General features: G+C 42.3%; 2 protein-coding genes and 1 long non-coding RNA gene across 12 annotated transcripts; 1 reads left to right on the top strand and 2 right to left on the bottom strand.

The window, feature by feature from the left end:
• Window positions 1–469: 469 nt before the first annotated feature.
• Window positions 470–13,360, bottom strand: top1b (DNA topoisomerase Ib). 7 transcript variants are annotated; one of them, XM_061697757.1, is made up of 22 exons: window positions 13,259–13,360; window positions 12,992–13,016; window positions 11,483–11,579; window positions 9,872–9,923; window positions 9,620–9,737; window positions 9,436–9,491; window positions 9,225–9,329; window positions 9,025–9,115; window positions 8,853–8,938; window positions 8,643–8,758; window positions 8,429–8,550; window positions 8,235–8,357; window positions 7,965–8,152; window positions 6,085–6,229; window positions 5,869–6,012; window positions 5,497–5,682; window positions 5,163–5,231; window positions 4,940–5,054; window positions 3,102–3,229; window positions 2,889–2,983; window positions 1,838–1,987; window positions 470–1,270 (listed from the first exon to the last, which is right to left on the bottom strand). In XM_061697757.1, the coding sequence occupies exons 1-22, from the start codon at window positions 13,276–13,278 to the stop codon at window positions 1,168–1,170; spliced, it is 2,334 nt and encodes a 777-aa protein (XP_061553741.1). In that variant the 5' UTR covers window positions 13,279–13,360; the 3' UTR covers window positions 470–1,167. The 7 variants fall into 7 exon arrangements, with proteins under 7 accessions (XP_061553741.1, XP_061553760.1, XP_061553778.1 ...); XM_061697776.1 differs by having other exon boundaries at window positions 13,277–13,329; XM_061697794.1 differs by lacking the exon at window positions 9,872–9,923.
• On the top strand, window positions 8,014–14,747 carry LOC133413444 (uncharacterized). The gene is made up of 3 exons (XR_009769874.1): window positions 8,014–8,321; window positions 9,721–9,757; window positions 14,200–14,747. It is a non-coding gene; the product is annotated as an uncharacterized LOC133413444 (long non-coding RNA).
• Window positions 13,588–27,127, bottom strand: ncoa6 (nuclear receptor coactivator 6). 4 transcript variants are annotated; one of them, XM_061697716.1, is made up of 17 exons: window positions 27,031–27,127; window positions 25,355–25,674; window positions 24,897–25,052; window positions 24,664–24,786; window positions 23,041–23,163; window positions 22,114–22,932; window positions 21,850–21,981; window positions 19,960–21,280; window positions 19,735–19,853; window positions 18,796–19,253; window positions 18,474–18,701; window positions 15,363–18,294; window positions 15,176–15,226; window positions 15,041–15,071; window positions 14,545–14,586; window positions 14,170–14,309; window positions 13,588–14,068 (listed from the first exon to the last, which is right to left on the bottom strand). In XM_061697716.1, exons 2-17 carry the CDS (start codon window positions 25,632–25,634, stop codon window positions 14,022–14,024), a joined length of 7,002 nt encoding a protein of 2,333 aa, XP_061553700.1. In that variant the 5' UTR covers window positions 25,635–25,674; window positions 27,031–27,127; the 3' UTR covers window positions 13,588–14,021. The 4 variants fall into 4 exon arrangements, with proteins under 4 accessions (XP_061553700.1, XP_061553718.1, XP_061553710.1 ...); XM_061697734.1 differs by having other exon boundaries at window positions 18,474–18,698; XM_061697726.1 differs by having other exon boundaries at window positions 25,355–25,646; window positions 27,031–27,125.
• Between the last annotated feature and the right edge of the window lie 9 nt (window positions 27,128–27,136).

The raw sequence follows: 27,136 nt of genomic DNA, 5'->3' as shown, positions 1-27,136 counted from the left end.
CTCGTGAAACAGCAGGCAGCCAACATAAGGACTGTGACAAGTTTTGGACACAGAAAACGCTGCAAGGGTGTCTCAACGTCACCTACTGGTTTTACTGGTTTTTATGTTGTATTTTTCATTTAAAAAAAAAAAAAACAATTGCTTGCCTATTATTTGTTACTAGTTTTTTATGTTCCATTTTATTTATGAACAGCACTTTGTTACACTAGCCGTTGTTTTTTTAGGTGCTCTATAAAGTTTTTTTCCCTCACGTGGAAATTCAATTTACTTTACCCTGTACCAGTGATTGTAAAACGTTTTACACTACCATCTCAAAAATGACTTAGCTCTCCAAGTACCATAATAATGACCAATATTAAATACTCCAATGCAAATGTATTTTACTGTCCTTGAAAGTAAAATACAACATAAGTGTAATAAAAAAAAAGTGTAGAGCAATGAAGCAATGAAGAAAAAGTTTGACTTTGTTTTTATTCTCGAAACTACACACTTGCAAAAGGCATTGAACAATGAGAAATTAAATGTCATTAAAATTGAACAAATGACATTAATAAAAACACATCCTTCCACATTTTGATGACACCTGTTTCATTTTCACAGAAATACAAAAAACAAAACAAAAAAAAAGCACATACAGTGATAAACCATATGATCTTTTTTTTGGGGCTAAATTGACATCCTGCTTCAGGACTTACTAAAAAAAAAAGCTTTAAGTGCTGTACTTCAGCAGTTTCAAGTAACCAAATCGAACGCTACATCTTGTTGACTGCAAACTGGAGACACATAAAGTGTATAACATCAGCCATAAATAACGATGCATACAAAACACTTTTAGAAACACTGGGAAAATTATGTATATCCCTGAAATGAAAAAGGAAAAATCAAATGACATGAAAATAAGTCATTGTCTTCTCATTATTCAGTGCTTGGCTTTCTATTGTCTTTAGTGTTCCTTTGGCTGGTCAGACAAACGGAAGTAACAAGTAACTTGTCAATATTAACAACACCATTATAGGTCAATTATTAACTTTTGCCGCGGTTCCAACAAGGTTTGCTTCTATCTTCATGAATCTGCAGTGATTGCACAGCAGAGCTATTTATCCTCATTAAAAGTTCTTTTTTAAATAACGAGTATCGATCGAAAAAGGTGCAACACTTGTGTAAGTTTTAAAATTCGTAGTCCTGGTCAACCATGTCAATTGCCCAGGCAAACCTCTCTCTCTGGGTTTTGTTGTAGATCTTCTCAATAGATACACCACATTTCTTGGACCTGTGGAAGAGAAATTGATGAAATGAGCTCATCATGAAACTGGTAACTAGTTTTGTTTATCGAGGGAGCTTGTTGCGGTTTGTAATCGCATTCCACCAAGGTGACACTATCTTTACGACAGCTGCATGATAACATAAACACACAAGCTCAGCCGCTGTCAGGTTCGTGTCTTCTTGACCTCTTTTATTTTGATTCACACGTGTTCAGCTACATTGTGTGCCAGTTTCCCAGGCACCACCCTGAAAGGTGAAAGCCTTACGACCGGGCAAAACACAGAACATTCCTTTATCCATTGTGCTAGAGGAGGAGGCTCTCCATAAATAGCAGTAGGGCCATCTGTTAGGGAGGGTGGAGCACTTCTTCTGACTTCCCACACGGAGGAAGGAGTGCTGTTTGGTGACTGGACGCTCCCTGGCTCCTCTGTTGATATAGCAGCTGTTCTCTTTTCCTTTCCTGACACTATTAGGGAATATCCTGCCTTCATGTCACTAAGGTAAGATGTCATGTACCAGTGAAAATCCACACAAAGTCCAAAAAAAAAAACAACCAATGATGACCGCGGATTACCATGCAACAGATATGCGTGGATCCAGATAGTTGAGTTTGGAGGTGCCCAGAGCAATCTGCTTATTCTCCTGTCTGTCTGTGGCCTGCACCTGAAGCTTCATCAGCTGCTCCTCTGTCCTCTTCACAATTTTACGCTTCACCTCCACAGCCCTGATAGAGAGGAAGAGGAAGAAATATTGTATACATTAGGCCTGGAAGGGTACTTACTGTTCGGTACGGTCTGCAGGGTACATTACGGACCGCGGTTTTTGGATTTTGCACTCTGGGCTTTGGCCTGTTTCCCTCAAATGGTCAGGGTGATCAATTTATTTTCTGTACCCCAGTAAAGTGATTGTTTGACTCGTGCGCTCACAAGACGCAAAATCCTCTTTCCAGCAAACATGGTGAAGCAGCCTTTAGCTGCTATGCTGCTCACGAATGGAATAAGTTGCCAGCAGAAGTCAAGTCAGCACCAAGTGTCAATGTTTTTAAATCCAGGTTAAAAACTTTTTTTCTCATACTTATGAGTGAGTACCTTTATAAAATGTCCACACCAGGTGATTGAAAAGTAACTCCCTATTTTTAAGTACTTGTAATTTATTTCTGAAATGTAATTCTTACAAGAAATGAACATGAGCAGAAAGTGAAATAGTGTAAAAAAAAAAAAAAAAAAAAAAAAAAAGTGTAAATATTTTAAAATAGGGAGTTACTTTTCCTGGTCAAACTGACATTGATACAGTGGTAAACATGACACTGTCTCAGCTTTTTTGGAATGCGTTGCAGCCATAAAATTCTCAGTGAATGATTATTTGCAAAAAACAATAAAATTTATCAGTTTGAACATGAAATATCTTGTCTTTGTCGTGCATTCAATTAAATATAGGTTGAACATGATTTGCAAATCATTGTTTTCTGTTTTTATTTATGTTTAACACAACGGCCCAACTTCATTGGAATTGGAGTTGGACAAAGCACGGGGACATAACAGACACAGAGTTCGATGTGAGAATACGCTGGATGTAGTGAGCAAACTATGACAAATTCTTTCTGCTTATTAATGGAGATTCCTTACATTTTGCTTTTCTCATCATGGGAAGCCTTGTGATCAGCCTTAGCAGCCTTCAGCTGCTTCCTGGCTGCGGAAAGTTGATTCTGTTTATTGTCGATCTAGTCATCAACACATTAAACAAACAAAATGGTGCCCAGTTATTACCTCTTGTTGAGGTCAAGTATAATCAACGGACAATGGCACAGGGAGGAAATAATGAAAAACTCAAGCGTGAACCTTAGTCTGGAGGTTTTGCATTGACTTCTCAAATGTTTTCGGTGGTGCTCTCTGGTGGTTACAGAGGACGGCCACTGCTCGGTTGGCTCGGTTGTACGACAGGATTTTTGCTGGCATGCTTTCATCAGCTGACACATGTAAAATAAGCATACAAGAGGAAAATAAGATGAAAAAGAAGACACCGAAGGAGAGATGAACATTACTGGACATATTTTGCATCACTTGGAGTATGTACATTTCTCCACTGTGAGGCAAACAGATCACCTTCATCAATGCTCCGATTACCACCACGCAGCATAGTTTGATTCAGTTCGGAACAGTACGGCGGTTTAGGACGGAGTTCCGTTTCTTAATGCTGTGACATAACCCACATTTGTATGCAAATCGGAACGCGTAGTCTATCACTAACACATGCTAAAGCAGTACAGTCATAATCACAGTAAATACTTGCAAAACAATCACTAAACCATAAATGTAAAACAATCACAAGAAAAAGAGTAAGTACGATGGTAAACTGAGCATGGGGCACACTGGAGCAGGGGGCAGCTGAAGCGCCCGGGGAGCATTTCAGGGTATCAGTGTCTTGCTCAAGGACACCACAGCCGTGAGTCCGGGGGATGTTGGCGGATGGTCCAGTCAGGGTCTTGAATCTAGGTCCCCCACGGTGGCAGGCAATGATCTTAACCATTGGGACAGCTGCCCAAGATGTATCAATCAGTATGTAAAGGATATCATCACCACATGGGCTCAGGAACACTTCAGAAAACCAATGTCAATAAATACAGTTCGGCGCTACATCCGTAAGTGCAACTTGAAACTCTACTATGCAACGCAAAAGCCATTTATCTACAACACCCAGAAACGCCGCCGGCTTCTCTGGACCCGAGCTCATCTAAGATGGACCAATGCAAATTGGAAAAGTGTTCTGTGGTCCGACAAGTCCACATTTAAAATTGTTTTTGGAAATTGTGGCCGTCGTGTCCTCCGGGCCAAAGAGGAAAAGAACCATCCGGACTGTTATGGACGCAAAGTTCAAAAGCCAGCATCTGTGATGGTATGGGGCTGTGTTAATACCAAGGGCATGGGTAACTTACACATCTATGAAGGCACCATTAATGCTGAAAGGTACATACAGGTTTTAGAGAAACATGCTGCCATCCAAGCAATGTCTTTTTCATGGACGCCCCTACTTATTTCAGCAAGACAATGCCAAACCACATTCTGCACGTCACGAGTGCGGGTACTAGACTGGCCTGCCTGCAGTCCAGACGTGTCTCCCGTTGAAAATGCGTGGCGCATTATGAAGCGTAAAATGCGACAACGGAGACCCCGGACTGTTGAACAGCTGAAGCTGTACATCAAGCAAGAATGGGAAAGAATTCCACCTACAAAGCTTCAACAATTAGTGTCCAAACGTTTATTGAATGTTGTTAAAAGAAAAGGTGATGTAACACAGTGGTAAACATGACCCTGTGCCAGTTTTTTTGGAACGTGTTGCAGCCATAAAATTATAAGTTAATGATTATTTGCTAACAACAATCAAGTTTATCAGTTTGAACATTAAATGTCTTTGTAGTGTATTCCATTAAATATAGGTTGAACATGATTTGCAAATCATTGTATTTTGTTTTTATTTATGTTTAACACAACGTCCCAACTTCATTGGAATTGGGGTTGTACATTCTTCCTTGCAAACCTTGCCCCTCACTTGAAATTATTCCAGGGACTTGGAGGAGTCCTAGTTGTTTCTGTTGTTGTGTACGGCACGACTACACCTGTGGACAATTTATCATCATATATGGGCTCATAAGCTACAGGGAAAGGCAAGGGGCACTCACGGGAGGTAAGTTCTTTGAGCTGCTGCTGTAGTGTGATCGAGGCGTTGTAGGTGCGGAAGACCTTCGCGGTCAGGCCGTCCATCAGCTCCTGTAAATGCTTATTCAAAATAGATGTCTGTAGGAAGCAGGGTGAAGATGTGAGGGGGCGAGATTGGAGGGGGAAAAAAGCACGCTTTAAATCATGTTTTTAAATTAGATCTCTGGATACGGATTATGTATTTACATTCAGTTTGTCAAAGAGGTCATCTTCAGGGTGCTTATTCTCCATGAACAGCTTGAGATTTTTAAACACCTGCAGGTGTGAAGATATATTTGGTCAGTATTCATGACGGCATTGTCACGTTTACCAGAAAATTGTGTCATCTTGAATCTGTCCACAATGAGGGGTGCAGCTGGTGTGCTTTTTATTTGTTTATTGAAAACGCAAGAAGAAAGCTGTGACAAAAAAACATTGACAGAGTTTTTGTAAAGGGAAGCTGCCCAAGCTGCACCTCGTCCATATTTAACTCTCTCTCCATTCATATATTCTTCTCTTTGCTGCCCTTCTGCTACCTTACCTTCTTCTCCACAGGGATCTTGTTGTAGTAGCGAATAGAGTCCTTGCCCAAAAAGTCCAATTCCACCACATACTCCTGCTCATCCATCTTTGGGTACAGGTTGATGTGCTCCACCCGCAGTGAGCAGCAGCCGACGGTGTCTGCGGTCTCGCCTTCCTCTTTCTCGTGACCTGCCCTAAGTGCGAGCTACGGGGGACGGAACATATTATCACCAACGTCGACGCTTGCGAGTGGAACAGTTGCTGTATCATATTTAGTTCTGTAATTCCGCAACTTGAGTGGAAACTTTCTCTGACGCTCCGTTTTACTTTATTTGATTTGTGTCCAAAATTGTTGAAATGAAAAAGCTCATTTACCTTCATTTGGTCTCACCTTATCAATAAAATAAAGGGCGACTGCTCTCTGTTTGATCCTCATCTCCTTGGATCTCCAGTCGTCTCTGTACTGGTTCCGAATCTGATCCACGCATTTTTTCAAACGGCGAGCTGTCTCATATTTTTGCCAGTCCTTCTCACCCTGCACACACGTCATTGTGTAAGTCTCGATGAAGTTCATGTGAATCAAGATTGAAGCTGGAAGGACAGATACCTTGATCCTGGAGCTTGGGTTCAACATGATGTACTTGTTGGAGCCTTGAATGTTCTCTGTCCAAGATACAAGCCAGGTTACCTTATTGTCATGGCGAACCTCTTTCCATTTGGTTCCCCGGGGAGGTTTAGGATGGTTGGAGTCCCTAAAGGAGAAAACGCAGCTTTATAGAGGAATAAAACATGTCGTGTTAAACAATCATTCACACCTGAACCAATTTTGAATACACTAAATTTGTAAATGTTTCCAGACACCTGTCCATCAGACCGACAGAATTGACAAAAGTTGAAAGATAGGAAGTCAGACCACACTATTCTGGATTTTGAAGTTTGTTTATTTGTCCCCAGTGAAACAGAAAAGGGCCTTTCCCCATACTCTTCCCCAAAATTTGGAAGGAGAGATCCAGTAAGTCTTAAGAAGATTCTGGCAGAACTCGCACACTGACTTAACTGATGAATACAATGATTAACTGATTAAGGTATGTCTCAATACTTTTGACCATATTGTCAAAGTGCACATACAGGCGGGCGAGGTACGTGTCATTTCATTCATGCAATTGGTCCTCCACCTCTGTGTACACCAAAAAAAAATACAAAGACTAGAAATAACCCATCATAAAGTCAAAGAGTCCTAAAAATAGCAGAATGATGTACAAAAAGGAGACTCTTCAGATGGCTTGACGGTTTCCTGTTCAAAGTATGCACGGCGAAGAGAACGACGCCAGGGTTGGGCATCAATGAATAGAGAACCGATTGGAAACTGAAATCCCGAAATGGTTCAAATTTAAACATTTCGGTTCCTAGTTTCGATGCCTAGTCGGCCGACCCCGAAGAAGAAGTAGCGAAAACCAACAAAGAAGAAAGCGCACGATGACATGCTTGTGCCCAACGGCGGCAGTGGCGGACAAAAGTGTGTCTTGACTTTGTTAAAATTGATGACCAGTCACCTCAGTGCAACACTTGGAATAAGATTATATTGTGCAAACATCCTTTTCACAATATAATTCACGGTGTGTCGTGTCTGACGTGTTCTGAGCTTCAGCCTGCAACGCGCGGAGCACCAGTGAAGTCAACTCTTAGCCAATTGGGTGAGTGAAACACGTGTATGCCAACATTGAGACAGCTATCAAGGCAAACGGTTGGTTGCACGTTTGCACTGATGGCTTTTAGCGTTTATTTTAGTCTTCAAACCAACATAAGAGCCGATGACAAAAATAAATAAATAAATAAATAAAAAGCTTAACGTTAACATTGAGCTAAGACTTTACATCACAATGAATTGGGACAAAGTTCACATAAACGTTCTCTCACACTATCACGAACCTTGTGCCTCATCGGGGGTAAGGAAAGGAATCAACGTTTTATAGCATTAAAAAAATAAAAAATACATAAATCCCTGGTGCCTTGTGAAGTTACTTTTCGTGTCAAAATGCTGCGTTCCGGTGCTTACCCTTCAAAATATAAGGCTACAAGCTTTAAAACAGGAGGTCAATTTAAAACTTGAACATATAAACCATTGGACGTGATAAAACAGTCCCCAATAACGATTTTAACAATGCTGCATTTAACTTTTAGCTGCAACATTACTTAATAAATAATATGTCAATTGGGTTAGTTCCACACACATTGCCTTTTAGTTCACATATTGACACTTGTTATAAAGAACCACGAGTCAAATGTTCATTTTAGTCGATGCTGCGGGCTCCTAAGAAAATGGATGTTCATAATTTGGACCCTTTATTTAAACCATCCAAACATTTTTGACCCAGCCCCCTAAAAAGAATCAGAATCGAGAATCCCTTGGAACCGTAATCGGGACCGTAATCGCTCAAATTAAAATGATGCCCAACCCTAAATGACGCTAATGTTGATGTTACTCACTTGCTGCAGTTAATAATGATATCTTCAGGTCTGATGCGTCGTTTCAGTATGCCCATCTTTGGATGGTCGCCTCGCCCTCGGAAGAGGCCTGGAGGTTCGATGCGGAAATTTCCGATCCTCTCTCTGTGGTTGTCCATGATGCAGTACCCATACGCCTGCACGACCCTTTCGTTCTCCTCTTTGATTTTCTGCGAATATTTTTTTAACATGACGCTCATTATTCTGTGCTTCGCGTCTGGTGGACTGTGCATTGACGCAGGCCTACTGTACTTGTTTCTCCGCTTTTGACATCAGCCTGCGTGCTTCGGCCTGGGCCTTGAAGTACTCGTGCATCTGGCTAAAGTCACACTTGTTCAGGTCAGTGACCTTTGATTTCTCTTTGGATGTCATTTCCTAAAATAAAAGCTCAACTTAAGACTACTTAAAAAAAAAATCTGTTGCATCAACATTTTTCTTGGCCAAACCTTCTTCCAGTTTTTGAAGAAGTTCTTTCGGAAGACCTCCTTTGTAGTGTATTCGTGGTCCAACATTTTGGCAAAGAATGTAGCTACTTCTTCAGCGGGGGCATTAAGTTTCATTGGTTTACCTAGAAACATAAATAGGCACATTATAGTGGATTATAGCTTAGTAAATGTTGGCCAACAAAACGTTTAAAGTTTTGTTTGCTCCTAGGCTCACCATCATAGTAAAGTTTGACATTGCTGGGCAATGGTTCATATGGGGGAGCGAACACTGGCCCCTTATGTTCAAGAAAGCGCCATTTGGAGTCATCAGTGTATCTTTCCTCCTCCCACCTCAAAACGACAGCAAACACCAAAACGAAGAAATTGTGACAACTGCCTCCGTGCACAGCTTAAGGAATAAAGAAATCATTTCCTCTGGAATTACCATTTCCACTTCTCCTCTTCCTCCTTTTCAACTTTCTTTCCTCCAGATACTTTATGATTTACTTTCTTCTTTTTGGGCTTCAAGTCCTGAAATGAAGTGGTAACAACCACAGTCATTTCAGTTTGGAGAATGTGCGCATTCAGACAATTCATAGATTCAGAACTGTAAATACTTCATCATCCTCATCGACTTTGTACTCATGTCTCCTCTTCTTGACCTTTTTATCTTCTTCTGTCTTGACTTTTTGGGGTTTGCGTTTATATCTTCAAGAAATAAGATACTGTATATCAAATTTGAGAATTGTAGAAAATGTAAATTCAGTGCCCAAAAAAACATAATCATAAAATCTGGATGAGTTTGTACGACACATACTCTTCTACGTCATATTCTTGTTTGGGTGTGTTCTGGAGGTGGGTGGACGTGTAGAAGCCATTGTTGTCTTCCGGCTCACTCTTAATGACTGTATGGCTTTCATCTCTGAATCAAACATTAAATACAAGACAGCTGTTAAGAGCACAGAAAAGGACACTTGAGGTAGGGCTACGCTATAATAAAGTATATACCATTCAGTGCTGCTGCTCACCTTATGTGTCTATTCCGTTTCTCTTTTTTAGGTTTGTCTGTTTGGGATGATTTGATCTGACAGAAAGAGTTACAACATTGTTTGTCTTTATATATATATAAATACATTCACTCTATAATAACCATGAGAAAGCATTTACAACAGAAAATAGTATCTTAAAAATAATCAGTACTGTACTTATTACCTTTTCTTCTCTCTGCTTCTCTTTGTGTTTTTCGCCCCCATGCTTGTCTGATCCACTCTCTGTGTGTTTCATCTTCTCTTTGTTTCTGTGTTTCTTCTCAGTCCGCTCCTTGGGTTCACTGGAACAGACACCGCAAAGGTCAGTGAGGTCTGTTTGTTGACAACAAACAGTGGTCCAGAGGCATATACTGTGTATGTCGTACAGTATGCATTACAATGACTGACTTACTTACTTACTTACTGACTTACTTACTATGTAACGGTTGTACTCGTTCTTGTTGTATGTGCCAAGGGATCTGGTGCAACTTGGAAAAAATATCACTTCAATGCCGCAAATTGAAAATACAACCCCAATTCCAATGAAGTTGGGACGTTGTGTTAAACATCTATAAAAATAGAATACAATGATTTGCAAATCATGTTTGAGCTATATTTAATTGAAAACACTACAATGACAAAATATTTAATGTTCAAACTGATAAACTTGATTGTTTTTAGCAAATAATCATTAACTTAGAATTTTATGGCTGCAACACGTTCCAAAAAAGCTGGTACAGGGTCATGTTTACCACTGTGTTACATCACCTTTTCTTATAGCAACATTCAATAAACGTTTGGGAACTGAGGAGACAATTGTTGAAGCTTTGTAGATGGAATTCTTTCCCATTCTTGCTTGATCTACAGCTTCAGCTGTTCAACATTCTGGGGTCTCCGTTGTCATATTTTACGCTTCATAATGCGTCACACATTTTCAATGGGAGACAGGTCTGGACTGCAGGCAGGCCAGTCTAGTACCCGCACTCTATTACAACAAAGCCACGCTGTTGTAACACATGCAGAATGTGGTTTGGCATTGTCTTGCTGAAATAAGCAGGGGCGTCCTGGGAAAAATACGTTCCTTGGATGGCAGCATATCTTTCTCCAAAACCTATATGTACTTTTCAGCATTAAAGGTGCCTTTACAGATGTGTAAAGTTACCCATGCCATTGGCACTAACACAGCCCCGTACCATCACAGATGCTGGCTTTCGAACTTTGCGTCCATAACAGTCCGGATGGTTCTTTTCCTCGTCGGCCCCGGAGGACACAACGTCCACTGAACTGTTTTTACTGACATTGGTTTTCTGAAGTGTTCCTGAGTCCATGTGATGATATCCTTTCCACATTGATGTAGGTTTTTGATGCAGTGCCGCCTGATCGAAGGTCACGGGCATTCAATTTTGGTTTTCGCCCTTGCCGCTTACATGCAGTGATTTCTCCAGATTCTCTGACCCTTTTGATGATATTATGGACCGTAGATGATGAAATCCCTAAATTCCTTGCAATTGTACGTTGAGGAACATTGTCCTTAAACTGTTTGACTATTTTCTCACGCACTTGTTCACCAACAGGTGAACCTCGCCCCATCTTTGCTTGTGAATGACTGAGCAATTCAGGGAAGCTCCTTTTCTATCCAATCATGGCACCCACCTGTTCCCAATTAATCTGTTCACCTGTGGGATGTTCCAAACATGTGTTTAATGAGCATTCCTCAACTTTCTCAAGTCTTTTTTTTGCCACCTGTCTCAGCTTTTTTGGAACATGTTGCAGCCATAAAATTCTAAGTTAATGATTATTTGCTAACAACAATCAAGTTTATCAGTTTGAACATTAAATGTCTTTGTAGTGTATTCCATTAAATATAGGTTGAACATGATTTGCAAATCATTGTATTCTGATTTTATTTATGTTTAACACAACCCCCCAACTTCATTGGAATTGGGGTTGTACTATTTTCTTCTATTTTATTTTCCCGTCAGTCACATTTTCTTGTCTTGTGTTGTTCAATTATTTGTCGTCAAAGTAAGCAGTTGAAGGATCTTACCTGTGTGTGTGCTTGAGCTTCTCTCGCTCCCTGTCTTTCTTGTGGACTTTATGTCTGTGTTCCTTGTTTTTATGCTTGTCCGTATGTCTATAATTTCCTAAGAGACAACAATGACTCATAAAGTACAGGAAAGCAGTATAGAATATGTAATACGAAATGACAAATATTTGTTATTATATTATAGAATTACAGATAAATATTTTGATTATATTGTTAATTCTATTTTATTATTCATCACCATTGCAGTCACACCGGGCAATGAATTGGGCCTTCATGCGAAAAGTAATTAGTGATACTAGTCAATGCCACCATATAAGGGCGGCTGTGGCTCAGTCGGTAGAGTGGGTCATCCGGTGACCGAAGGGTTGTCGGTTCAAATCTGGGTGCTGTCAAAGTGTCCTCGGGCACCACACGCCACAGGGGAAGGCTGTCCATATGAATGTACGTGAATAGGTGAATGTGAACCTGTAAAGTGCTTTGGGCACCGTATGTTGTGGATAAAACACGAAGTAAGTTCACTCCATTTACCATACCATGTATGGAACAGTTCTCAGTTTCAAAGAGACACCACTATTGATTAGATTTAATTAATATCGAATTTCCACCTGTTCTCTCTAAAAAAAAGAAAAAAAAAGTTCACCTTCTAGATGTGAGATCACTGTTTTGGAGGGAACTATAGTTAGCTTTTTGCTAAGTTTTAGGATCTTAACCTGTATGTCCTTTACTTCAAATTCCACTTTAAGATTAAAGTACTCTTTTAAAAAAAAAAAAAAAATCTCAAACTTTGATATATAAGCCCACACTACGGTAGCGATAACCAGCTAAAAAATGAAAAAGTTAGGCTTACCTTATTTTATCACAGAATTATTTTATCAAGGTTTTTTGTGGGGGTGGTTGAGCTCTACCAACACAACAATTTCTTGAAGCTTAAACATGTCATCTCGTTAATTAGTCGAAACTCTCAAAACCTACAATTTTGTTTTTATTATTTATACATTGATAAGTCACGGATAACCAAGAATGACCCATGTGATGTGTAACTTACTCAACTTTATTTAGTGTGACGTGTACTCAACAATCAAAGTTGGAAGGCAGCCAGGGGGGGGGACAGATGCACCGTACAGCCGACTATAAGCACTCCAACCCGGCTGAGTCGGGCCGCTGGTCGGCGCTCGGGTTGCAACGTTCCGGAAAAGAAAATGGCGCATCGACTTACGTCCTCAGTGCTTAGTACACATTTTTTTGCCTCCCAAATTAGCCGTTGCCGCTTCGAGGCAAGTATAATAAACGCGACGTCGTGCGCTATCGGAAAGCCGAGGTTTAGAAATGTGCTCTTAGGACCCCCTTTTTGAACATAAAAAAAACTGCATAAGAGGAGAGGAGACTTAGTTTGTGGTATTTCTACATATTAAACTGAATGGAAGACAGCTCAAAAGTAGCAGATGAAATCAAAAGCAGTTGTGTGTGTATGTGTGGAGGGAGGGGGGGCAATAAAACACGAGGACCTACCGCTTTCTTTAGAGGCTGAATTGACCTGCAATTTGTGGAAACCCAGTTTTAATAGGGGAATTTTTAAAGTTGCACGTGTCATGTGGATCATAACAATATTATTATAACACCACTGCATAGAAGGTAGGCCCTTAATTGGCTAGCTATGGGCATCTCGTGTCTTTTTTTAAGCGTTTATTTGTCGTTATTACATAGCTTTTTAGCAAATAATAGTAACGGAGGGTCTACACTCACTCCCTACATCGTATATTTTTAAACGAGTGGTACCTGTGTGTCTCCACGCACATTGTTCTCGCTCATGGTCCGCTTTTGTTTTTGCTAGTAAAACAGGTGAAGAAGTTGTGAGTGCAAACAGCTGTGACGCGAAGGTTCCCTATGTCCTACCTGGCACGGTTTGCGCATGCGCCTCCAATACTACGTAATGGTTTAGGGCACTGTTTGCGCATGCGCCTCCAAAACTACATAACGGCTGAGTTTATCAAAGCGTTGTTGCTGCAATCCAGAGACTGCTTTGGAGATCCTTGAAAAAAAAAATACAGACGGCACAGTATTCTGACCGGAGTCTCGATAGGGGGTAAAGCAATTGCATCTGAACATTCTATAGAGGAGTGGCTTTAATGTAGAATAAGGAGCATCCACTCATGAGCCAACCTGCTCCCAGCAATGCCAAGATAACATTTGTTGTGGCTTAAACGCAGATTGTTCACTAGCATTTGTCACGCTGGCTAAAGCAGTAGAAAATTTATTTCAGTTTTAACAACATTTTGCAAAGATGACAAGCTCCATTATCAGTCTAAACATAATTAATCCAGCACGAAATAAAAAACAACCACATATATGCACACATTTAACTACAATCTCACAGTACAGGATGGACAATACCTCATTACTCTTTTTAAAACAATCTGTACATGATTTCCTCCCCAATTAAAAAAATCATAAGCTGGGAGACAGAAATTAAAATCAAGTGATTTACAGCAGAAAATAGACACATAACAGTATAGTTCGTAAGTGGTCAAAACAGTGGTTCCTATTTTGATTTTCTTCGTTTCGCCTGGGTGGGGCTGGCTCCAGTTTCTGTTGAAATTTAAATAATACATGCCATGTAGTTTAGGCGTAGTGTGGCGGTGAACATTCAGATTTCATGTTAGTTCACGGTATTTATTTACTTGCGTTACCTTTAACAGCAGCGGCAGTTGTTGTTGCAGGCCGTGATGATCTCTTCCTAGCACCGCTTTCTGCTACTGGCTCTTCCTCCACCTCCTTCTCTGCTCGGGAGCTGCGTCTACTCGGCCCCTTGGGTTTCTCCACAGCAGCCCTGGGAATAGCAGAAAGAAGAGCGAACGAACGAGAGAGAGAAGACAATAAAATACAGCATTATTAAAGAGCGGGTGAGTTAAACTGCACTACTCAGGAAGATAAAATACCGCGCAGGACTCTGCTGTTTTTCCTCATCTACCACAGATACTGTCCATCTTCATCCCGTACAGCTCCACTACATCAACATGACCACTGCTTGTGTCTTTGCAGCGCAAACATGTTCAAATACATACCTTGGAACTAAGTTGATGGGCGTCTTTCTTTTCTTTGCCCATCTGTGATACAAGTGGAAAAACAGCTGTAAACTATCAACTGTGCTGAACAAACATGGCTTCACTTCCAAACCATATTAATACAATCCCCAGAAAAGAGATGAGGCCATGAAAGTCAGCGGAGTTGTACAACTCCTTTGGAGATACCCTGCAATTTGGTTCAACCTGAGACATGCATTACTGTAGTATAAGTAAATTGTTACATGCACATCATACATACCAAGTGCCGAGGATACGAGGCTCACTGATTTTCACCATGTACCCCCTTGGCCAACACATGACCTACCTGAGTTTCAGCAGAGTTAGAAATGTCTAAGCATTTCTTTTTCAAGAGCACATGTCTTCGACCAACTTAGATGATCATTAATAAGCAATATCATAGTAAATCCCAGTTCCATAAGTATTCAGCTAATTATCGAGGTATCAACAACAACACTTATGGTATGAGGAATCTTACCCCTGGTCAGGACTTGTCAAGACCTCTTCACCTGGAAGGGATAGAAAGAAAAAAAATGTATTCCACCTAATTTCAAAGAGGAGCACATCAAATTCCTTCATCCTAATAACCATGGATATTTCAAATGACACTTACTCGTCTTGTCACCAGCAACGGGCTCTTGTGAAACATCTTGCTGAACAGATTCTAAGGGAAGATGGATACATGGAGTCACAACATATTCATATAGGAGTTATAATTAATTACACCAAAATGTGGGCTATAATTTGTGGATGTAGAGGTACCTAGTGTCCGGTACAATTAATTTAAGACGTGTATTTACCTGGCATGATCTGAATATTTTCAGCAGGAGCCACTGCTTGTGTAACGGCAGACACAGGTCCAGTCTGAGAAAGAGCAACTCTGCTGACGTGAGCAACGGACGAATTTGTGGGTGGGGCCTCCCGAATCGGTCCAGGCATGGCAACAATTGGAACCACGGATGTTACTGGATTTTGAACCGGACTGACTGTAGAGAGCAAGGTCGAAGTGGAGACTGCAGTGGTGGTACCAACTACAGTGACACCGGGATTTTGAGACATTGCAGCCTGGCTGAAGTTTGACAATGAAGCTGTAGACGGCAATGGAGGCTGGGTAGAAACAGTAACCTGACTAGGAACTGAGATAAAAGAGGAGATTGCTGGTGTAGTAAGGTTTGGAGTGGCAATAGTGGTGTGGGCCGCTACTGCTTCAATTGGAATAACAGGACTAGCAGAAGGGTGGAAGACACGTGGTGGAGTAGCCACATTGGATGCCTGAGCAGTGATCTGTGAATCAGCTGTTCCAGAGACAGCTGTGGTTACCTGCGTCGGCTTACTTTTCAACTGGGCAGTGGGAGTTGGATATGTGAGGCCTTTTCGAAGTGCGTTCATACTGCTAGGACTTGAGCAAGGAGGAGACGGAATGGGAGACTGAAAGGAGGAGGACGTTGGAGGTCTTGGAAGAGATGGCTGGCTGACTGGGGGACTTGATTTTTGAGCTTGAACTACATTTACCCCATGGTTGATTTGCTGAGGAGCTGAATGAGCGCCAATTGGGCTGGATGAGGACACACTGGTGACGGTCTGAAGATGCCCAACAGTGCTTCGAGCAAGTTGAGATGTGCTATTGTTTGCCCCTGAGGACTGTGTGGAACTCGGGGCAGTAGAAAGTTGGATGTTTGTCGAAGATACTTGGATAGGTCCCACCATGGTGACAGACTGAGATACTACTGTGGTATTGGGCGACACAGATGTACTTGGGACTTGAAAAATCGGGTTGATAAAAACAGGGGTGGTGGTGATGAACTGAGGTGGTCTAGTGACGGGTGTCTGATGCCGAATATCCTGTGCCCGAATATTCTTGTTGGGAAGAGTCACCATTGTGGAGACCCTAGATGCAGGAACTTGAGCTGTGGGTGCAGAGGTCATTGGGTTTGGCGTGACGAATACGGTGATCTGGTTGGGAGAAATCGAACTAGATGAAGCAGGAATCTGTATGACCGAGTGAACATTTGTTATTGGTTTCGGGGCCATGCCGGGCTTGAGCGTCACACTGGCTTGGCTTGGACTACTGCTGATATTAGAGTTGCTGCTAACAGCTAAAGAATGACTGCCCTGAGTTGAAGTAACTGGGTTAGGGCTTACACTCTGGACAACATTAGTGTTAGTGAAGGTAGAACAAAGGGTAGTAGTTGTATTTAGACTGGAAGTGATCACAGGAGAGGGTAAAGGGTTTTGGTTACTGCCGGGAGTGGTATTGAGGGTCACATTCGGATGCATGCTGTGACTGCTAATAGAGGTTGAAACAGGAGTTTTGGGTTTGGCTTCTGATTCATTAAGAGTGGCAGACGTAGCAACAGGGGCTGACATGTCTGTACTCTGAGTATTAGAGTGAAGTTGTTTCTCTGGATTCATGGCAGACTTGTGGCTGTCTTTTCCCACAACATCCCTTACCATATTACCATGCACAGGCCGAAGAGGCTTGTTCGGGACGTCTAGAAGCTGGTTGAGGGAAGTGGGAGCAGGCCTGACAGCAACTGATCCTCCAGAGTCCTGCAGCGGTGCTTTGTGTGTTGGCTGCCTATCGACTGCCCCAGCTTGCAACTCCAAGTCAGATTTTGGCTGCTGAGGAGTGGGCAGATGAGGACTTGTCATTCTTGGAGCCGATAACTCCCGCAAAGGCTGATGATGTGGTTGAGGCTGAGATATCTGACGTTGCTCTGCTGTCATCATTATCTGACTCTCTCTGGTGCCCTCAGGAGGGTTACCTTGTAAGCCATGAAAGGGACTCTGGGTCGATTGTGTTTCCATGCTGCCACTTAATTGTGATGCCAAAGATACTGGACTTGGTGTTACTGTGGTAGGGCTTAGCATCATACTTTGCCCCTGAGCACTGACTAACTGTTGAGTTTGGGGAGGGCATGTGATAGTCACTTTTGACCCTTTTTGTCTTCCAGGACTTGGTGTGGTTGATTTGCGACTAGAAGCTGGGCTTGACCTACGACTATTGCTCGGGCTTGCCCTTTTGCTCTGTCCTCCAGACTGCTTGTCCGGTTTAGTGCCTCCCCCTCCAATACCAGTAGAGAAAGGTTGTTGACTGTTGCTAGTGTTATTTGCGCCACTTCCATTGTTGCTGTTGTTGCCTGGTAAAGTTAAGCTCGGAGGGGCCTGTCCAATGGCTTTCAAAGTTGTTGGGTTAAGGCCCTGTTGGTCAAATCCTCTGTTTAAATTTGTCTGCCTAGGTGGCAGAGGAATGTTAATTTTAGGTGGAAATAGCCCTGCAATTGAAGCATTAAGCCTTTCTGGTGAAAGGTTGATTTCTGAGGGCTCAGTACTCGGTGGACGATTAGTTGGGGTAAGGGGGTGATGGTATGGCCTGGGGCTGGCCCTGTTGGGAGTTTTTGGTCTGGAACTTTGTGAAGTTGTGGGAACGCTAGGGAAATGAATGCCGGGCATGGGTCCTCCTTGTTGAGGTTGAGTGGGCAACTGTTGTTGGGGACTGGCTCCAGTGTGCTGGGCCACTGATGACGAAACAGGGCCTTGCTTCATCACGTGTGTAGTCGAACCCTGATTGGCCATCATCTGTTGGGCACCATTTCCAGGCTGCATGCCGATTTCTGCACCACCTGGCCTATCCGGCTTTGGGTGGATCCCAGAAGTTGTCTCATCAGAGCCATTGCCTTGGGGAGCCTGCCCTGAATCTGGAAGGGACATTCGTCGTGCAGCACTTGCCAGCTAAAAGGCAAAATACAGTTGAGTTTACTCAATTAAAAAAATGCACTCACAATATAATTAGCTCTAAATGTCAATATGATATTTTAAAAATGAAAGTACAAAATGTAGCTTTTTTTAAAATAGTTCAGTCTCCTCTTTTATTGAATTACAATTCTCATGAGTTCACCACTTGCCCTCACCTGAGGATTTATAATCAGGGGCATCCCTCTAGCTTTGTCGGGCGATGGTGTTAATCCTGCATGTCCTTGAAGGCTGATCATGACAGGCACGTTCCCCTGCTGTGAGACTGGGAGTCTCTGTGCCTCAGGTTGATTGCCAACGGCACGTGGAGGGAGTTGACCTCCAGTAGCGATGGACATGCGATTTTTCTGTTCTTGCTGCATCTTAAGCATCATCAACATCTGCTGCTGTTGGTGTGGTTTGTGGTTTAAATAAAGCATGATTAGAAAATTGGATCTCTACTGCATATTGACAAATGTTGTAGTAATTTAATAAAATGACCTGCTGCTGGAGATGCTGCTGCTGCTGCTGCCCCTGCTGCTGTTGCAGCTGATGGTGTACCTGGGGTTGGCCTTGCCCTGCGGTCTGTGGTCCTGTCATGCCCTGCTGCCCTTGCGCATTTTGGAGACCTTGCATCTGCAACTGTTGCATCTGCTGTTGCTGCTGCTGAATCTGTTGCTGTTGCATCTGCTGCTGTTGCAATTGTTGTTGCATTTGTTGTTGCTGCTGAATTTGCTGTTGTTGTATCTGTTGTTGTTGCATGTGCTGAATTTGTTGTTGCTGTTGCTGCTGCTGCTGTTGTTGCTGTTGTTGTTGTTGCTGCTGCTGCTGCTGCTGCTGTTGTTGTTGCTGCTGCTGTTGCTGCTGCTGCTGCTGCTGCTGCTGCTGCTGCTGCTGTTGAATGAACTGCATTGGTACCTGCTGCAATATCCTTTGATCACCAGGTTGACCAGGGAATACTTGGAGCAAAAAGAAACATGTCAACATTTGTTGAAGCAAAGAAAGTTGCTACAACTGCACATAGTAAGAAACTTAACATCACTGACTACATGAAGAGCAACAACCCTAGGACTTATCTGAAAAATAAAACTATAAAAACTATAATTTAACTGAGCAAACCTAGCATTTCCTCTACAACCATTCATCCCAAATATGCATTAATTTTAGCAATCAAGCCACTTATTATTCACTGCTTCGAGATGTTGCTAAACTCAATGGACAGTACAAAAAAAGCCAATTAGGCACACGATTCATTTGTGTGTCTGCAAAAAACGCAACTGCGATTGGAGCAGTTACATCAGATCATATCTCAATCCATATACACCTTTTAAAGGTAGTTAGAAAATGTGTTTACAAGGCAGTGTTGTAATTACTAATATTTACTCCATAAAGTGAATTTAAAATGTTGCTACTAATACGAACAAAACAATTCCTAAATACCTGCAGGCCTGTTGGGAAAGTCAGCAATCTTTGGGCCCGGGTTATCCAGGCCCAAACTCTGTTCACCACCAAAGTTTTGAAGTTCAGAATCCTCCATAGTACCAGTAACATCCAGACCACTAAAAAAATTAAAATAAATTAATCAACTCGTAGATCATTGAAAATGTTAATATACAACTTGCTTTTGAGAACTGGCTCTTTTTTTTTTCCAATAAAACTGGTTACCCATGTCCCTCAACTTGCTGGGGTCCGTCTCCATCTTTCGGTTTCTTCTTTCGTGCAGGTTTCTTTTTTTTTGGTTTGACCTGATTGCCCCCACCTGCTTGTTTTCCTCCTGGTCCAAACTGGCTGGCTGAGATATCACTCTGCAGCAGATTTACCAGCAGGGGGCTTGTCAATGTTACATCTTTACTGACAGGAAAACCACCTGCCTGTGCACAAGGTCCCCCCATTGGAACCTGAGCTGGGAACTGGGAGTTAAAGTTCATGCCCTGACCTGCAAAGTGTCCATTTCCCATTTGCATGTGCTGAGGGCCCCCCATCATGCCTTGTGCCTGCTGTACCTGCATATCAGGGACCATCTGTTGGACCCCCAAATCGCCTGTTCCACTATTGGGATCCCCCAATGGATGTGGGTGTGGTTGAGCTGCCTGTTGTTGTTGTTGCTGCTGCTGCTGTTGCAACATTACTTGCTGTTTTTGCTGTTGCTGTAACTGCTGCTGTTGCAACTGTTGTTGGATAAGAGGGTGACCAGCAGGGAGCCTCAACTGTTGCCCATGCATGCCCATGATTTGATTTGGATTGCCAGTAAGTGGAACCTGTTGAGACTGCTGCTGATTCATCTGCTGGTGTTGTTGGTGCTGCTGTTGTTGGTGTTGGTGCTGCTGTTGTTGCTGCTGCTGAAGCTGTTGCTGCAGTTGATGCTGCTGTTGCTGTTGTAATTGTTGTTGTTGAAGATGAGCCATTTGCTGCTGTTGTTGTGGCGTCATCTGCTGTGGGCCGACCTGACCCTGGAACTGAGTCATGTTACCTGGAACGTTTGGTGAGGGGCCACGCATCATCTGGCCAGGCATGACCCCAGAAGGTATTTTTCCCCCGAACGGCTGTTTGTTGCCTTGCATTTGGCTGGCAACCATTTGTTCCATCATGGAATTTTGCTGCTGCTGTTGCTGCTGCAGGAGCATTGCCTGGTGCCCTTGACCTCCAACCATCTGACCCTGCCCATGAATCACCCCCTGGCCTTGTTGAGGCATCATTTGCTTGGGTGGGGTCATCCCTCCTCTCTGCCCTTGACTGAGGGGCCTTGAGAGGACAGTCTGACCTCCACCCTGGCCTTGAACCATCTGGCTGGGGGAGGAGGACACGGGTTGGGCCTGATGCTGGAGGCCCATCATCGGGGTCTGAAGGCCTGGCTGCTGCTGCTGCTGCTGGGTCATGCTAGGCCCAGTAGTTGTGCCAGGAGACTGACCTGGCATGCCACTTTGTACACTCATCACATTGGGTTGGGCATGGATTGAATTGGGTGTGGAAGATGACTGCTGGACTCCTGGTGCAAAGAGAGAAGGAAAACATAGACAGTTTACATATATGATATTAACCGTAGCTAGTAGGCTGCCTCCACCTACCGGAATGTTAAGTTGTGCTTGTTTGAACATGTGAAAATCCAAGTGGCCACAAAGTGGGACACAATGAGTGAAAATACTTTGTATTATAGGAATGCAGTTGCACATATGCATTAGGTTATCACCGCAAAGGCAACATTTTGCATGTTATTGAACAACAACTAAATATCATTGGAAAGATGGATAATTCAAACATTATGGATTTTTCTCTCCCTCTCTTTGTTTTAAATGTTTATAAGATGTTTTTTTTCTTTGTTTTTAAATGCTTTTATTCATGTAGAGCACATTGTGGATGAAATGCGCTATATAAATAAATTTAGTCAAATTTGAGAAAGTTTCATTTTCAAAAACAGATTAAAACAGAACCACTAGTCATATGCGTAGGGTGTATATATATTTTTTTTCAGAATATAACTCTGCACTTTGTAGTGTCATCTGCAATTCAGACTAAAAACTGCTGTTTTATTTCAGTTCTCCACTGAGGGCATTTTACCTGTGTGAGTCAATGTTTGGCTGCTCTGTAGCTGCTGACCGGATCCTCCACTGGTGGCTCCTGGCGTGCTGGTGCCCACCTGACCTTGGGCAAAGTTTGGGGTTGGAAAGCCCATTGGCCGCTTTGGCATACCTGTGGTCAAGATTCATTGACTTGATATCTCATATAAAGCAATGCTGAATATTTCTGATGGTAAACAGTAGTATAGGAGTTTCTTTATTTAGACATGCAATTATACCCACAGAAAAAAAAAAAGTTGCCAACCTGGATGAACTTGTGTTCCAGGTTGTCCATGTTGGGGCATTCCAATAAATCCTTGTTGCATGTTACCTTGCTGATTGAGGACAGCTCTTCCCGGTGAGCCAACACCCTGTGGAAAACCCTGTGGAGTTGTAGGTCTCTGAGCCATCATGGGTGGAGTTCCCGGTGAACCCTGCTGAAAAGGAGATGACGACGATCCTGGGGACTTGGCAGTGAGATTTCCCTGTGGCCCTGTTGTCGGTGGAAGGGGCGGAGGAGGTCTAGGTGTTCCTACTACCCCACCGGGGCCAACTTGTGGACCTTTCGGCTGGGGTGCAGCAAACTGACCCATACCTGTCTGTTGCTGCTGCTGCAATTGTCCTTGTCCCATTGTATTGAATACCTGACCTGCCTGCTGGCTACCAAATGGATAAGGGGGTGGAGGGTGACTAGGGGTCTGAACTGTAGTAAGGGAAGGAGGGCGTTGAACCATCTGGGCTTGAGGCGGAGGCTTCCTCCAGGCAGGGCCTCCTTGAGCGGCTGATGTCTGGAGGACTCCGGAGGGGTTCCAGCCAGGAGGCACAGCCATCTGGCCCGGTGGGTTGAATGGAGGTCTGGGTCCAAGCTGAGAGAGCTGAGCTTGCTGTTGGTGATGTTGTTGTTGCAGTTGCTGTAAAGCAGCCGGGTTGATTGGTCTACCTGCCTGCAGAGCCTGCATATGATGGGCAGCCTGGGCAGGAATGGGGCCATGGGGACCAGCCTGTTGGTGTTGAAGTTGCTGCTGCTGAATTGACATGCCAGGTTGCTGAACTGACATGCCTGGCATCATTGGATCCATGACATCTTTGAGAGAATATATGATTTGACCAATTTTACTTCTGTACATAAAATGTGCCTTATATAATAGACATACATTTCATTTGGCATTGAAGAAGTTTAAAGACTGAAAACCTGTCTGTGAAGATGGTCTTGGAACACGTGGATGCATCTGTCCACTGTTGCCCGGCACTAGAGCTTGGCCTGTCATGCCTGAGCCTTGGGGAACCATCGAAGGATTTGCAATCCTTACCCCTCCTTGCGGAAAAGTTGCATATTTAAGTAAATTGTAGCAGATATAAGTCTACACACTCCTTGTTCAAATGAAAGTGTTTTTTTGTTTGTGATATAAAAATATGAGACTAAGATAAATCATTTAAAGATTTTTCCACCATTAAGGTGACCAATAACCTGTATATCACAATTTGGGGGGGTGGGGGGTGGGGGAAGAAAAATATATTTTCGGGAGGACAAGTAAAAATAAACAACTGTGATAATGCGGTTGCAAAAGTCTGCACACCATCTTATAAGTGGGGATGTGGCTGTTTTCAGAATGAACGAACCGACTCATGTTAAATGGGAGTCAGTATCCACCGATCTCCATTTAAGTGCCTCTGATTAACCCCAAGTAAAGTTATAGTATGCTTTTCCTGACATTTTTGTATTCACATCTTACAGCACAAGTCTCAGTCCGCAGAAAGCTTCCACAGCATCCGAGGAATCAAATTATTTAAAATGACTGATTTTTTTTAATTTTTTTTTTACCCGGCGATATATATTGCGGTATGAAAAAAAATACAGGAAAACATAACAACATCTGAAACATGTGAAAAGCAGGACACATTTCTGTTTTTCCCTCTCCGATTTATTCGTTTGACAGTTTATACTAGCTTCAGTCGAAAATAAATTGTTCAGTTGTTTACTGAGGTCTACCTGTATATCAATGTACAGTAGTATTGAGCAGATTAATAGTCCTGCCGGATTTTAAGTTAAAATAATTTCATTTCATGTCCAGTTATACAGTAGTACGTAATGTATATCCATTAGCACATTCCTAACACTACTCAGTTGTTTCTCATCAATCTGTTGTTTTAGATAGGCATCTTTTAACATATGTATTCTATATTAGAGTGCATTAGTTAACGTGACACACATTATGTACAGATTCAGTTTGTCCCTTCAGAATATATCGGTTATTGGTGTTGAGTTGAAAAAGTAGCAAGTTATTGGTAGCGGTGGCAAAAAAATAAAAAACGTTACCACGCATCCCTACTAGAAACAGAAATAAATGTGAGGAAAAGGCTAGACGAGAACAGTTCAACTTTATTTGGGGGTTAATTAGAAGCACTTTAAATGGTGGCAGATGTGTGCTGACTGCCATTTAACACGATTTTGAATGTGATTGGTTAATTATGGAGACAGGCACATCCCCAATTAAAGGAGGATGTGCAGTCACGCTATTGAGTTGTTTATTTTTTGCTTCCCGTCGCTAAAAGATTTTGTTCTTTCCAATTGAGTTGTACAGGTTATAGGTCATAATGGTGGACAAAGTTTTGAAAGGATTTATGGTGGTCTAATTTTTTTTATGATCACAAAAACCTGGCATTTCAAAAGGGGCGTGTCGTCTTTTTATATAGACTACGCATAACAATTAATTCAAGCCAATAGAAAATGAATTCAGTAAAAGTCTTGAGGGGGAATTCCATAACTGAGCTCAACAGGAACGTCTGAAACAAAATTCTCACAATGTTTCAATACCTGGACCAGGCTGACCTGGAAAAGCCACATCCATTCTCATCTGGCCAGCTACTCCAATTGGTCCATTAACTCGGACTTCTTGTCCTCGATTTGGTCCCCCCGCAACATTGATGGGCCCCTCTCCTAAACAATAGAGGAAACATTTATTTATGAAGACTTTTTATTCATATTCAGATTGTTTGATGGATTAAACCTATGTACAATGACTGTGTTATAAGATCAATGTGCTCCACCTTCGATCTGCACTGAAAGAATTCCCAGTTCTCGGAGCTGCTGCTGGTTGTTCTGAGCCAGCAGCCTCAGTCGCTCAGCGGCATCCCGTGGAATGTTGAAGGTAACACGCACGCTGTTCCACGGCTCTACATGCTGTGGCTGAAGCGTCTTTGATTCTGGAAGAGGGCAGAATACATCTTGCAATTTCAGTATATCGCAAGTGGAGTTCCGTTGTGACTTTTGTTTAAACATAAGACGAGGAAAATATTGTGCAACCACCACCTTCAGTGAGCATGACTATCATTAAGCCAGTTTAGAGATGTATGATGAATGGAATTGTACATGGACACAATGTAATGACATCCAATTATTGATCACTCACATGCAGTCATTTTAAGGTGTCATGGCCAGAAGGTGGAAGGAGACAAGTGCATTGTTTGATCAGAAAGATGGGTTTAAATGAATAAAGTGTACTAACCCATATCAAGCATGTTGGGTATACCACTGAGGACAGTGTCAAGTTTAATCAAGAAGTCTTCATCTTCCATGCTCCCTTGAAAAGCGACAAAAACGGTAAAATGTGCTCCCGCCCCACTGCTGTCTTCTGTGCCTTCTCGGTGGTTGCCTTCTTCAGTCTCAGGGCTTCCATGGCAACTGCCAGCGTCATCGCCGACACCAGAGTCCCAGTCGGAGTCGCTGTCAAGCTCCAGGTCCTCCGTCCGTTGGGACAGCTGAGGTGGAGTGACTCGGTGAGCCATTCTCCTCTTTGTCTGGGAGTGGGGTTGGAACGGTTTTATGCTGAAATTCCACACGAGGGGGAAAAAAAACCTGAGATTATGACTCAGTCCTGTGGATCACTGGTATTGTCACCTGGGCTCCAAACTAACGTCATATAGCTTAGTAATAAAATATAGACATACACACATGCACAAAATTGTTGGTTCCCCCCCCCCCCCCCCCCCCCCCCCCCCCGTTAATGACACGATGACCACTGAAATAGCTTGAAACTGACAAAAGTGATAATTAATCATGTAAATACTTTAAAAAACAACAACAATGAAAATCAGGTACTGTAATATTTTTGTGGTCCTACAGGATTAAATAACAACAAAACTACTGAAAATGGTCTGTAAAAACTGATGGTACCTTATAATGTAATATTTTATTGCACAATCACTGCAATTAAACGATTTCTTTTAACGTTTCGAGAGGTATTTTGGCCCACTGTTCATTCAGTGTATGTTTTATCTTCTTTCGCAGATGTCAAACAGTATTCACAAAGAGCCGTTGAGACGTGTTAAATCAAATTAGAATCGTTTGATTGCAATCATTCCCTCAAATGTTTTTACAATAAAACACTAATTTAAGGGTACTCTCATTTTTTGTCCAAGCCATTTACATTAGTTTGCTTTTTAAAGATAATTCCGTTGGATAAGAAAACAAAGCAATGCCTGCTTTTCATTGGTTAATTTTCAGTATTTTTTTTTAATTTACCATTACTTTTGTCAGTTTCAAGTGATCATTGTTTTTTTTTTTCTTCTTTCCTTACAAATGGGTAATAACAATTTAGTCCACGTGTGTACATATACATACACCAAAGGCTCCAGTATGACATATTCGAGCACTCATAATAAAGAAGGGTTACAGAATATTTTCCTTGCGTCATTTGACATTCGGAAACATGAACTATTGTGGAGCGTAAGCGGCGAGTTGTTGCACTGTAGTGGGTGGAACGCTGAGGTGATACTAACTAATCAAAGGCAGACATTATTGTCGAAGGCAAGCAGTAAATTAAAACAATGTATAGCTCGGATGACATGATCGGCCCTGCGGGCCTTGGCGCAAAGCCTCGGTACAGGTCAAAAACAGTTCAATGAGAATATATATCCTGCGTTCATCTATTTTGTATTGCTTAACGACAAAGGTAACAGATTCTGGAAGATTATGTTTACATTAAGAAGGGATCACATTTATAACCAGGCGGATCCTTCGGACATCGAGGCGAGCTTCAATAAGCAAACGTTAGCGACATGCAGGTAATTCACCACGGATGCTTTGAAACGGCACATAATGACTTCACCATGCTTGTTAGGCTCGCACATCAGTTGTGTGTTATTCATGGCAAGTTACTTTTAAGTTGAGAAAACCTCTTACCGCACATAGTTATCCTAAAATAAAATTGTCCTGTCGACATCTGCTAGCTAAATTAGCTAACAAAACAGGGATAACGAAAGACACGGCATTAAGCACGGTAAGCGTT

This window comes from Phycodurus eques, chromosome 1 (genome assembly GCF_024500275.1).
Source record: "Phycodurus eques isolate BA_2022a chromosome 1, UOR_Pequ_1.1, whole genome shotgun sequence".
Lineage (NCBI taxonomy): Eukaryota > Metazoa > Chordata > Actinopteri > Syngnathiformes > Syngnathidae > Phycodurus > Phycodurus eques.
This window is presented reverse-complemented; position numbering and strand designations above follow the sequence as displayed.